Source organism: Salvelinus alpinus, chromosome 21, assembly GCF_045679555.1.
Source record: "Salvelinus alpinus chromosome 21, SLU_Salpinus.1, whole genome shotgun sequence".
NCBI lineage: Eukaryota > Metazoa > Chordata > Actinopteri > Salmoniformes > Salmonidae > Salvelinus > Salvelinus alpinus.
The window spans coordinates 1,420,462-1,434,052 of NC_092106.1; the positions used below are offsets into that span (position 1 = coordinate 1,420,462).

Sequence of the window (13,591 nt, forward strand, 5' to 3'; positions counted from 1 at the left end):
AAGGTATTCACTAAGTTGATGGTTTATATTTAGGATAATCTTTCACGGCTTTATCATGCTATTTTTTATTAATTGTATTATCTTATTTGATTATTTTATACATTTTACTTGTTGTAAGGCTACAAAAAGGGCCAGCGATAATTACTGTGATAATCTGAAGTACCCAAAAAGGCCACCATAAATATTGTTATAAACTTCCAAAAAACCTTAAAGTAAAAATATACCCAAAACCCCTCATTCCTGTAATTTACAGTGTTAAATAACACTAATATGTGAGAACGATATCTATTGTGAACAAATGTTTCATTTTGTTGTTATAATGAGGTTGGTAGCAACGTGAAAATCATTGTGGAAATCTGTTGCAGCTCAAGTCGAATACAAAACCCGCAATGCAATGCTCTCTGTGGGCTGGCTGGCTAGCTACACTCTAGGAGAACCCTGCGAAGAACCCCTTTTGGATCCAGATAGAACCCTTTTGGCTACCATGTAGAACGGGTGACATAATTTAGCATTCGTTTTTAATTGTGTTTTTAAATTGTCAAACAAACAAATCAAATCCTTCATAACTTTCCAGGAAGGCTCTATTGTTAGAATAACATCATTCTGTTGTATTACAGTATGTTCTTGTGAAATGCCAAACTTGTAGAATGCACTTAAATATGTACAGTACTTCATATTATTCTTACACATTCACTTCATTTTTTGGGGCTGTCAATATTTCCTGGATTAAAACTGTGTATTTGAATGTTATGCATTGATATGTGTGATTTTAAAAATGCTTTTAAGAAAAATGCTTTTAAGAAAAATGCTTTTAAGAGAATGCTTTTAAGTGACCCCACAAAGAAAGGGGTTTAGGCCTAGTTAGTTGAGTTATTTTAAGATCCTATTTGCCCTGGTCAAAAGTGGTGCACCGTAAAGGTACTAGGGTGCCATTGGGAAGCAACCAAAGTCTGGTAGCGCTATAGCAAGCAGGTGAATGGCGCAATGGTCTAAACTTGCAAGGGTCACAACAAAAATGTGATTCCAGTGGTTCTGCCGACTAAGTACGGGTCTGAGGAGCTTCTGGGCATAGCTAGCTGCCTATCAAGCTAGTGGTATTTTCTTGAGGTCTTGAATGCAGCCCCGCAATGCAGCCCCTTGTGGCTTGTCCCGGGCTTGTGGCTCTCTATATCCCTGCTGTTTGTTGTTGTTTCCAATCATCCCTGCGACCTGCCCAGTGTGGAACTGCGAGGGGTAACAGCGTAACCAACGTTGCTACCTGTAACAGCAGATTTCCTCCTCTTCGTCTGAAGAGGAGGTGTAGCAGGGATCGGACCAAAACGCAGCGTGGTAAGTGTCCATGTTTTAATAGAATCAACTGAACATGACACAATACAAAATAACAAAGTGAATCTAACCGAAAACAGTCCCGTGTGGCACAAACACTGACACAGGAAACAAACACCCACAAACCAACAGTGAAAACAGGCTACCTAAATATGGTTCCCAATCAGAGACAATGAATGACAGCTGCCTCTGATTGAGAACCATATCAGGCCAAACTAGAAAACCCCACATAGAAACAGACAACATAGATAATACCCACCCAACTCGCGCCCTGACCAACAAAATAAAGACAAAACAAAGTAAATAAGGTCCGAAACGTGACACTACCATAACAAAGACCAAAGCTGGTGGGATTATCGTTGAGGACAGTGGTGTCTCTCTATCACAGGAGAAGGATCTTTTAAACGAACAAAAATAATTCTACAAGCAGTTGTTACAACAACAAGAAAATTGCTTGAAGTCTTGTGTCCAAATACTGGTGGAGTCAACTAATAAACAAATGGAAGACCTGACCAGAGTTCAGGACCTGAAGAACAGTTTGCAGTTCTCCCAAGATCAGCTCAATGAGTGTAAACAGGAGAACGGTAGATGACAGAAATCTGTCATTGAGAGAGGATATCAGTTCTGCATGTGAATCCATGATAACAGTGACGGAGAAATCAAATGATCTCGAGGGACAATCAAGGTGGAACAACATTGTTGTGGACGGAATTGCAGAATCTCCCCACGAGGACAAAGTGAGGGAAATGATTTCAGAGAAACTAAAGATGGACCACAATAACATTTAGGTGGAGAGCGCCCACAGGACTGGAAAACCCACTATCAGCCCAGGTGACAAGCCCAGCTGTGCGCCAGAAGAGGAAGTACTTATCCCAACCATGAAAGCTGACAGAGCGCGTGGGGACATTGCTTACACCCGCTATGACAGGCTCATTGTCCATGCTCCCTCCCAGAAGCCTGGAAGGGATGAGAGAGCCAAGGCTATGGGTTCGAAGCTTCAGCCCCGCATCACACACACACACACACACACACACACACACACACACACACACACACACACACACACACACACACACACACCAACTGATTAATGGACTGAATATATTTATTTTATCTTGCTTTGTTAGATATTTTACATATTATGTCTATATCTGATAAGCCACCCAGGAAAGTAGCCCATATTACTATATGCAGCCTTAGAAAGAAGGCTAATTAAATCAATAACTTGCTAACATCAGATAACATTTATATACTAGTCATTTCTGAGACTCGATTAGATAATTCAATTGATAGCAATACAAGGATATAACATCTATAGAAGAGACAGTATTGCTTATGGTGGAGGTGTTGCTGTATATATTCAGAGCCATATCCCTGTAATGCTTAGAGAAGATCTTAGGTCAAGTGTTATTGAAGTGTTGTGGTTGAAGGTTCACCTGGCACATCTGAAGCCTTTTCTTTTGGGGTGTTGCTATAGGCCACCAAGTGCTAACAGTCAATATCTAAATAATATGTGTGAAATGCTTGATAGTGTATGTGATGTAAACAGAGATCTACTTTCTTGGGGACCTGAATATTGACTGAGAGGACTGAAGAGGAAGCGTCTCACTGTAACCAGCGCACATAATCTGGTTCAGGTTATTAATCAACCTACCAGGGTGTTTCCAAACACTACAGGAACAATATCATCCACATGTATTGATCACATTTTTACGAATACTGTAGAACTTTGTTCTAAAGCTGCATCTGTACCCATTGGATGCAGTTTTCACAATGTAGTGGCCTTATCCAAGAAAGCCAAAGTTCCAACAGCTGGGCCTAAAATAGTGTATAAGAGATCATACAAAATATTTTGCTGTGACTCTTATGTGGATGATGTTAAAAATATTTCTTTGTCTGATGTGATTAATAAGGAGCATCCAGACACGGCACTTGATGAATTTATGAAATTGCGTCTTCCAATTATTGATAAACATGCACCTGTTAAGAAACTGACTGTTACATCTCCATGGATCGATGAGGAAATGAAAAACTGTATGTTTGAAAGAGAAGGGGCAAATGTGGTGGCTAAGAAGTCTGGCTGCACATCTTGACTTACTGCAAATTGAGAAAGTAAGTGACGAAACACAACGAAAATAAGAAGAAACTGTATCGTAAAGCCAGTATCTATGACATAGAGAATGATGCAAACCAACTTTGGAGTACTTTAAATGAAATTATGGGCAGAAAGACTAATTAAATTCCATCGAATCAGATGGCATATTCATCACAAAACCATTTGATGTTGCCAATTATTTTAATGATTACTTCATTGGCAAAGTGGGCAAATTTAGCAGGAAATGACAACAATAAACAGTGAGCAGTGAGTACTCATGCATAAAAAACTCATAATGAAGGAAAGGCATTGTAAGTTTACATTTTGTTAAGTTGTTGGAGTAATGGCTGAAGCATTGCAATATTTACCTGGAGCTAACTGCAAACAGCACTACTGGGTATTTATAAAGTAAGTCATAGTCAATCGATCAATAATATAATAATGTTTATCTGTAATTTACAATATGTAGAATCTATGAGAATAGAAAGGTTCAGAGCTTTTGTGTATACATTTTTGCAAATTAAAACAAAAACAAAACAGAAATACCTTATTTACATAAGTATTTGGACCCTTTGCTATGAGACTCAAAACAGAGCTCAGGTGCATCCTGTTTCCATTTATCATTCTTGAGATGTTTCTACAACTTGATTGGAGTCCACCTGTGGTCAATTCAATTGCATGGACATGATTTGGAAAGGCACACACCTGTCTATATAAGGTCCCACAGTTGACAGTGCATGTCAGAGCCAAAACCAAGCCATTAGGTCGAAGGAATTGTCATTAGAGCTCCGAGACAGGATTGTTTCGAGGCACAGATCTGGGGAAGGGTACAAAAACATTTCTGTAACATTGAAGGTCTCCAAGAACACATTGGCCTACATCATTGTTAAATGGAAGAAGTTTGGAACCACCAAGACCCTTCCTAGAGCTGGCCGCCCGGCCAAACTGAGCAATCGGGGGAGAAGAGACTTGGTCAGGGAGGTGACCAAGAACCCGATGGTCACTCTGACAGAGCTCTAGAGTTCCTCTGTGAAGATGGGAGAACCTTCCAGAAGGTCAACCATCTCTGCAGCACTCCACCAATCAGGCCTTTATGATAGAGTGGCCAGACGGAAGCCACTCCTCAGTAAAAGGCACATGACAGCCTGCTTGGAGTTTGCTAAAAGGCACCCAAAGACGCTCAGACCATGAGAAACAAGATTTTCTAGTCTGATGAAACCAAGATTGAACTCTTTGGCCTGAATGCCAAGCGTCACATCTGGAAGAAACCTGGCACCATCCCTACGGTGAAGCATGGTGGTGGCAGCATCATGCTGTGGGGATGTTTTTCAGCGGCAGGGACTAGGAGAATAGTCAGGATCGAGGCAAAGGTGAACGTCGCAAAGCACAGAGAGATCCTTGATAAAAACCTGCTCCAGAGCGCTCATGACCTCAGACTGGGGCAAAGGTTCATCTTCCGACAGGACAAATATCCTAAGCACACAGCCAAGACCATGCAGGAGTGGCTTCGGGACAAGTCTCTGAATGTCCTTGAGTGGCCCAGTCAAAGCCCGGACTTGATCCTGATCGAGTAGCTCTGGAGAGACCTTAAAATAGCTGTGCAGCAATGCTCCCCATCCAACCTGACAGAGCATGAGAGGATCTGCAGAGAATAAATTAATTACTTAAAATCATACAATGTGATTTTCTGGATTTTTGCGTTGTAATGCGTTGTAAGTAGGAAACACTGCCGATTTTGCAGGTTATCAAATACTTGTTCTCCCCACTGTATGTAAATGTGATATTTAAATGTTTTAATTTTGACTAAATTAGCGGTTTTCGCTTTGCCATTATGGGGTATGTGTAGATAGATTCCATTTTAGAATAAGGCTGTAATGTAGCAAAATGTGTAAAAAGTCAAGGGGTCTGAATACTTTCAGAATGCACTGTATATATATACACAAAACATATATATGGGGGATTGTAAATGATGCAGACAATAACAATTATGGAAGCCACAATATATCTGCAATATTAAATCAATATATCTGCAATATTAAATCTGATCTATTACTGTCATTGACAACTTAGATGGAAAGCCACGGAGGATGGTAGCTGACTCTATAGCCACTCCTATCTGTCATATTGTCACGTTCGCCATAATGAATGGACCAAGGCGTAGCGTGCGTAGAGTTCCACATATTTTAATAAATCAAAACTCACCAAACAAACGAAACGTGACGTTCTGGACTGCTCACAGTCAGCTACACAAACACAAGATCCCACAAACACAATGGGGAAAATGGCTACCTAAATATGATCCCCAATCAGAGACATCGATAAACAGCTGCCTCTGATTGGGAACCATATCAGGCCAACATAGAATTATAATTCCCCTAGATATCCCACCCTAGTCATTGTCACGCCCCAACCACCATAGAGAATAAACAGCTCTCTATCTATGGTCAGGGCGTGACACATATCATAGCTAAGCCTAGAGGAAAGTCTTTATCCTCAAGCCTGGAGTTAAGCCAAAGTCCTTAACTGGTTCTAACAGCAGACCTAGCAACTTGCTTCAAGCTTTTCACAAACTGTTGTACATTTTTTTAATCTGTTAACAAATTAACAGCAGGCTTTCAGCATACTTATAGAAGATTGCGGGAGCTGTACTGTTAGATTTCAGTGCAGCCTTCGATATTATTGACCATAACCTCTTGTTGAGAAAATGTATGTGTTACAGCTTTTCAACCTCTGCCATATAGTGTATTAGAGCTATCTATCTAATATAACTCAAAGGATTTTCTTTAATGGAAGCTTCTCTTATGACAAACATGTAAAGTGCGGTGTAACACAGGGCAGCTCTCTAGGCACTCTACTCTTTTCTATTTTTACCAATGAACTGCCACTGGCATTAAACAAAGCATGTGTATATACTGATGACTCAATCATATACACATTAGCAACCACAGCTAAGGAAGTCACTGAAACCCTTAACAAAGAGTTGCAGTCAGTTTTGGAATGGGTGGCCAGTAATGGTCCTGAACATCTCTAAAACTAAAACTATTATATTTGGTACAAACCATTCCTTAAGTTCTAGACCTTAGCTGAATTTGGTAATGAATGGTATGGCTGTTGAACAAGTTGAGGAGACTAAATTACTTGGTGTAACTTTAGATTGTAAAACTGTCATGGTCAAAACATACACAGTTGAAGTCGGAAGTTTACATACACTTAGGTTGGAGTTATTAAAACTCGTTTTTCAACCACTCCACAAATTTCTTGTTAACAAACTAGAGTTTTGGCAAGTCGGTTAGGACATCTACTTTGTGCATGACACAAGTCATTTTTACAACAATTGTTTACAGACAGATTATTTCACTTATAATTCACTGTATCACAATTCCAGTGGGTCAGAAGATTGCATTCACTAAGTTGGCTGTGCCTTTAAACAGCTTGGAAAATTCCAGAAAATTATGTCATGGCTTTAGAGGCTTCTGATAGGCTAATTGACATAATTTGAGTCAATTGGAGGAGTACCTGTGGATGTATTTCAAGGCCTACCTTTAAACTCAGTGCCTCTGTTTGACATCATGGGAAAATCAAAGTAAATCAGCCAAGACCTCAGAAAAAAAATTGTAGACCTCCACAAGTCTGGTTCATCCTTGGAAGCAATATCCAGACACCTGAAGGTACCACGTTCGTCTATACAAACAATAGTACGCAAGTACAAACACCATGGGGCCCCTAGAGATGAACGTACATTGGTGCGGAAAGTGCAAATCAATCCCAGAACAACAGCAAAGGACCTTGTGAAGATTCTGGAGTAAACAGGTACAAAAGTATCTATATCCAAAGTAAAACGAGTCCTATATCGACATAACCTGAAAGGCCGCTCAGCAAGGAAGAAGCCACTGCTCCAAAACCGCCATAAAAAAGCCAGACTACGGTTTGCATGGGGACAAAGATCGTACTTTTTTGGAGAAATGTCCTCTGGTTTGATGAAACAAAAATAGAACTGTTTGGCCATAATGACCATCGTTATGTTTGGAAGAAAAAGGGTGAGGCTTGCAAGCTGAAGAACACCATCCCAACTGTGATGCACGGGGGTGGCAGCATCATGTTGTGGGGGTGCTTTGCTGCAGGAGGGACTGGTGCACTTCACAAAATAGATGGCATCATGAGGAAAGGAAAATTATGTGGATATAGTGAAGCAACATCTGAAGACATCAGTCAGGAAGTTAAAGCTTGGTCGCAAATGGGTCTTCCAAATGAACAATGACCCCAAGCATACTTCCAAAGTTGTGGCAAAATGGCTTAAGGACAACAAAGTCAAGGTATTGGAGTGGCCATCACAAAGCCCTGACCTCAATTCTATAGAAAATATGTGGGCAGAACTTAAAAAGTGTGTGCGAGCAAGGAGGCCGACAAACCTGACTCAGTTACACCAGCTCTGTCAGGAGGAATGGGCCAAAATTCACCCAACTTCTTGTGGAAAGGTTGTGGAAGACTACCCGAAACGTTTGACCCAAGTTAAACAATTTAAAGGCAATGCTATCAAATACTAATTGAGTGCATGTAAACTTCTGGGAATGTGATGAAAGAAATAAAAGCTGAAATAAATCATTCTCTCTACTACTATTCTGAAACTTCACATTCTTAAAATAAAGTGGTGATCATAACTGACCTAAGATGGAATTTTTACTAGGATTAAATGTCAGGTATTGTGAAAAACTGAGTTGCAATGTATTTGGCTAAGGTGTATGTAGACTTCCGATTTCAACTTTAGATTCAATGTTTGTAAAGATGGGGAGAGGTCTGACCTAATAAAGAGATGCTCTGCTTTTTTGACACCACACTCCACAAAGCAAGTCCTGCAGGCTCTAGTTTGATCTTATCTTGATCATTGTCCAGTCATATGGTCAAGCGCTGCAAAGAAAGACCTAGTTAAGCTGCAGCTGGTCAAGAAGAGCGGCACATCTTGTTCTTCATAGTAATCAGTGGGCTAGTATTAATACTATGCATACCAGTCTCACTTGGCTAAGAGTTGAGGAAAGACTGCCTGTGTCACGTCTTGTTTTTAAAAGAAACATTAATGAGTTGAAAAAAAAAAAAAATGTTTTAATTGTCAACTTACATGCAGCACTGACACACACGCACACACACACACACACACACACACACACACACACACACACACACACACACACACACACACACACACACACACACACACACACACACACACACACACACACACACACACACACACACACACACACACACACACACACACACACACACACACACACACACACACACACACACACACACACACACCACCAGACTCAACACCAGGCGTATTTTCACAGTCCCCAGGTCCAGAACAAATTCAAGGAAACGTACAGTATTATACAGAACCATGAGTGCATGGAACTCCCTTCCTTCTTATATAGGGCAAGTGAACAGCAAACCCGGTTTCAAAAAACAAATAAAGCAACACCTCATGGCCCCAAAATCTCTCCCCCATGTGACCTACTTGCTGTGTGTATGTACTGACATGCATTTGGAACTGATAGATGCACACACACTACATGTTAATGTTTTTAAATGTATGTAAACTGTAAATTCTTGTGTACGTAATGTATTTCTCGCTATGTGCCGGGAACCCAGTAAGATTAGCTGTCGCCATTGGCGTCGGGCTAAATGGGGATCCTAATAAATCACATCAAATAGCATCCTATCCAACCTGCCTCTCTATGGGACGGCAGGGTGGTGAAGCTGTACTCTAGAGCTGAACCTCCCTAATCCTATTAGGCAGCCCAGCATTGAACAGCAGCTATTTAAACTCCACGGCAGGCAGCTCACGTAGAAAGAAGTCTTACCCTGACCCTTACCCACAAACAGGAAAAGGAGCCAAAACCAAAAAACTTGGGGGAAAACACATAGTGAATCAGCACCACTAAGTAGTTCATCCAACATGTGCGCAACACTAAGCTACGCTATCATCTCTACGCTGTCTGTCATTCTGAATGACTGACGCTAAATTTAGTCTGGTGTGGTAGCTAACGCTAACAGCACTAAACAAGCATGCTGCGCTGGACGCCAGGCAGGCTGGCCGGCAAACTAGTGTATACTCACATCCACTCCAGGACTTGAGCAGAGACTTGATGCTGATCTCAAAGAAGCCTGAGTCCTGTTGGCTAGCCATGCCTATGCAGGCTGCACACAGGTAGAACGTCTTCCTGTTGATGCTACTGTTGTTGTTGTTGTTTACTCCTGCAGCTCTGGAGCAGCAGTTTAAGCTGCCGTTGCTGTCACTGTCACCACACTGTGATGCATAACACTTCTGCTGCGCTGGCGAGCACCAGAACAAACTGACACTGCGCTGCCCCTTCTCCTCCTCCTCCTCCTGTTCCTGGCGCTCAGCCCTCTATCTCTCTTCTCCTCGCTCACTCACTCATTCGCTCTCTCTCTGCTCTCTCACTCCATCATGTTCTCTCCCTGCACTTGCTCGCTCTCCCACTATCTCTCTCTCCCTGTCCTCACTCTTCCTGTCTCCTGCTCCCTCCCTTGCTCTTCCCCTCTCTCCAATCCCTCTCTCTCTTTCTCTTCCCTCCCTCTCTCTTCCTCTCCCTCCCTACGTCCCTCTCTGTCCCACCCTCCCTCCTGCCCTCTCTCTTCCTATCTATCCCTCTCTCTCTGTGTATCTAAAGACGCGCGTCAGGCAGGCATGCAGGGCGGCGATGTGCAAGCTCCCTTTAAATAACTACATGGAGGCTGGAAGTGCAGGAAGCAATCCTCTTAGCGGAGCTCAGTTAATGATAACCAGTGTTTGTCTCTGCAGCGGCCTGATAATGATGATAGCGATGAGGGACTCGTCCCCCTTAGAGCTGCTGAGCACTGTCACTGAGCAACCTGAGACTCTCAGACTGGGAGAGGATGGGAGCTATAGTACAGGAGGTTACAGTACACTGACAACCCATCCCAACACACACACACACACACACACACACACACACACACACACACACACACACACACACACACACACACACACACACACACACACACACACACACACACACACACACACACACACACACACACACACACACACACACACACACACACACACGCTGCTGCTACTGTCTATTATCTATCATGTTGCCTAGTCACTTTAACCATACCTATATGTGCATAGCTACCTCAATTACCTTCTACCCCTGCACATCAACTCGGGACTGACTATTTATATTTTTACCACAGTAATGCCTTTACCAACATCAGTAACACAGAGGGCAAAACAATGTTGAAATTATTGAGGTTTTCCTACTGGGAATTTGGCTCAACACATATTTTTCAGTCAAAACATACATCTCATAATATTGGGATAATGCAAGCTTCATAAGGGAGAGAGTTCACTTTATCGGTCAATTGCACACAAGGTCCAACCGAAATTTGACTTTCGCTTTTAACCCAACATACAGGTTTTGGAGTGGGGGGCTGCCACACTGGGCGCCCGTGGCGCTGTTGTTGTGGGGGGTTAATCGTAGATGTTAAGTTCCCCATTGAGGGGTTCTGGACCAGTTCCGACTGACATTTGTGTACAAAGCGCTCTGTGAACGCCGTAGGGTCCTGTGCCTTATAATGCCAAAAATAACCATCTGTCTGCTCTCCGTTTCCCAAATCCCCCGATTTTCTTAGTTTGAACGGGCGGCCAGCTCTTGGAAGAGTCTTGGTGGTTCCAAACTTCTTTCATTTAAGACTGATGGAGGCCAATGTGTTCTTAGGGACCTACAATGCTTCACAATTTTTTTTTGGTACCCTTCCCCAGATCTGTGCTGCGACACAATCCTGTGTCTGTAACGGAGAGGAGGACCAAAATGCAGCGTGGTACGTATCCATAATATAATTTAATCGAGAATGAATACAAAATACAAAAGAACAAGAGAATAAATGAAAACCGAAACAGTCCTGAATGGTGACACAAACACAAACCCAGGAAACAATCACCCACCAAAACACAATAGAAAACAGGCTACCTAAATATGGCTCCCAATCAGAGACAACGACTGACACCTGCCTCTGATTGAGAACCATACTAGGCCAAACACATAATATATATAAAAAATATAACAACTAATAAAAAATATAACAACAGAACAAAACATAGAAAAACAACATAGAATGCCCACCCCAACTCACGCCCTGACCACCTAAAATAAAGACATAAAAAAGGAACTAAGGTCAGAACGTGACAGTGTCAGAGCTCTACGGACAATTTCTTCGACCTCATGGCTTGGTTTTGGCTCTGAGATGCACTGGGACATTTACATTTAACATTTAAGTCATTTAGCAGACGCTCTTATCCAGAGCGACTTACAAATTGGTGCATTCACCTTATGATATCCAGTGGAACAACCACTTTACAATAGTGCATCTAACTCCTTATATAGACAGGTGTGTGCCTTTCCAAATCATGTCCAATCAGTTGAATTTACCACAGGTGGACTCTCAAGGACGATCAATGGAAACAGGATGCACCTGAGCTCAATTTTGAGTCTCATATTAAAGGGTCTGAATAGTTATGGAAATAAGGTATTTCAGTTTTGTATTTTTATCATTTTAATAGTGCAACCCTAAGTAACAATACAGAAGAAAAATGATCAGGCCTGCTGTACATCTTACTATAGAAAGTATTGTTGAAAAAAAACATTTGGTTGGAACTGTTGCTGTTAAAATACAATAAATAATTTGTATTCTGAATGGGAAGACACTGCTTGATCACATAACACAGATGTATACCAGAAAACACACACACAGTCCTAATGAGAGGTGTGTAGCTGGTTGAAGTTTTCAACAAGCAGGTCTATTCTGGGCTCAGTTTTTGACAGTACAACACTGAGGTCATGCTCAGCATTGACACTGTTTCTGTATTTTATTCTGGATCCCTAGGCAGCAGCTACCCTTCCTGTGTGTGTGTGTGTGTGTGTGTGTGTGTGTGTGTGTGTGTGTGTGTGTGTGTGTGTGTGTGTGTGTGTGTGTGTGTGTGTGTGTGTGTGTGTGTGTGTGTGTGTGTGTGTGTGTGTGTGTGTGTGTGTGTGTGTGTGTGTGTGTGTGTGTGCGTTGGAGTGTCAGTGTAGCATGTGAAGGTAGAGTCCAGTGAGTGTGCATAGAGCCAGTGATTTTTTTTTTAAATGTATAAATGGCTTGCTGTGCCGTAACAGAGAGAACACTATGACTTGGATGACTGGAGTCTTTGACAATTTTTTTAGGGCCTTTTTAGGTGCTAGATGTCAGGGAGCTCAGCCCCAGTGATGTACTGGTCTGTACGCACTACCCTCTGTAGCGCCTTGTGGTTGGATCCCAAGCAGTTGCCATACCAAGCGGTGATGCTTTTTGAGGATCTGAGGGCCCATGATGAATATTTTCAGCCAACTGAGGCGTTGTCGTGCCCTCTTTACAACTTTGTTGGCGTGTTCGGACCATGATAGGTCCTTAGTGATGTGAACACCGAGGTACTTGAAGCTCTCGACTCGCTCCACTACAGCCTGTCAATGTGAATGGGGGCGTGATCGGCCCTCCATTTCCACAATCAGCTCCTTTGTCTCGCTGATGTTGAGGGAGAGGTTGTTGTCCTGGCACCACACTGCCAGGTCTCTAACCACCTGTCTCATTGTCATCGGTGATCAGGCCTACCGCTGTCGTGTCGTTTGCGAACTTAATGATGGTGTTGGAGTCGTGCGCGGTGACGCAGTCGTGGGTGAAAATGGAGTACAGAAGAGGACTAAGCAAGCACCCCTGAAGGCCCTCGTGTTGAGGGTCATTGTGGCGGATGTGTTGCTACCTACCCACACCACCTGGAGGCTGCCCGGTTGGGAAGTCCAGGATCCAGTTGCAGAGGGAGGTGTTTAATCCCAGGGTCCTTAGTTTAGTGATGAGCTTGGAGGGCAGTATGGTGTTTCATGCTGAATCAGTGAACAGAATTCTTGCATAGGTGTGGCTTTTATCCAGATTGGAAAGGGCAATAGGGAAAGGGTTATACAACTGAAATGTGTCTTCCGCATTTAACCCAACCCCTCTGAATCAAAGCGGTTCGGGGGGGGCTGCCTTAATCGACATCCATGTCTTCTTCGCCTGGGTAACAGTGGGTTAACTGCCTTGCTCAGGGGCAGAACAACAGATTTTTAC

General features: G+C 42.5%; 1 protein-coding gene across 6 annotated transcripts in view; it reads right to left on the reverse strand.

Moving 5' to 3' along the window:
* Positions 1-13,591, reverse strand: part of LOC139547551 (protein furry homolog) — a 236,771-nt gene that overhangs the window by 193,099 nt on the left and 30,081 nt on the right. For 2 of the 6 annotated variants that reach the window (XM_071356441.1, XM_071356438.1), the window contains exon 1: positions 9,539-9,927. The exons of the other annotated variants lie outside the window; for them this stretch is intronic. In XM_071356441.1, coding sequence (XP_071212542.1) covers positions 9,539-9,608 — 70 coding nt within the window. In that variant the 5' untranslated portion in view covers positions 9,609-9,927. Of the gene's footprint in view, positions 1-9,538; positions 9,928-13,591 lie in introns of those variants that run through there. 6 annotated transcript variants of the gene reach the window in all.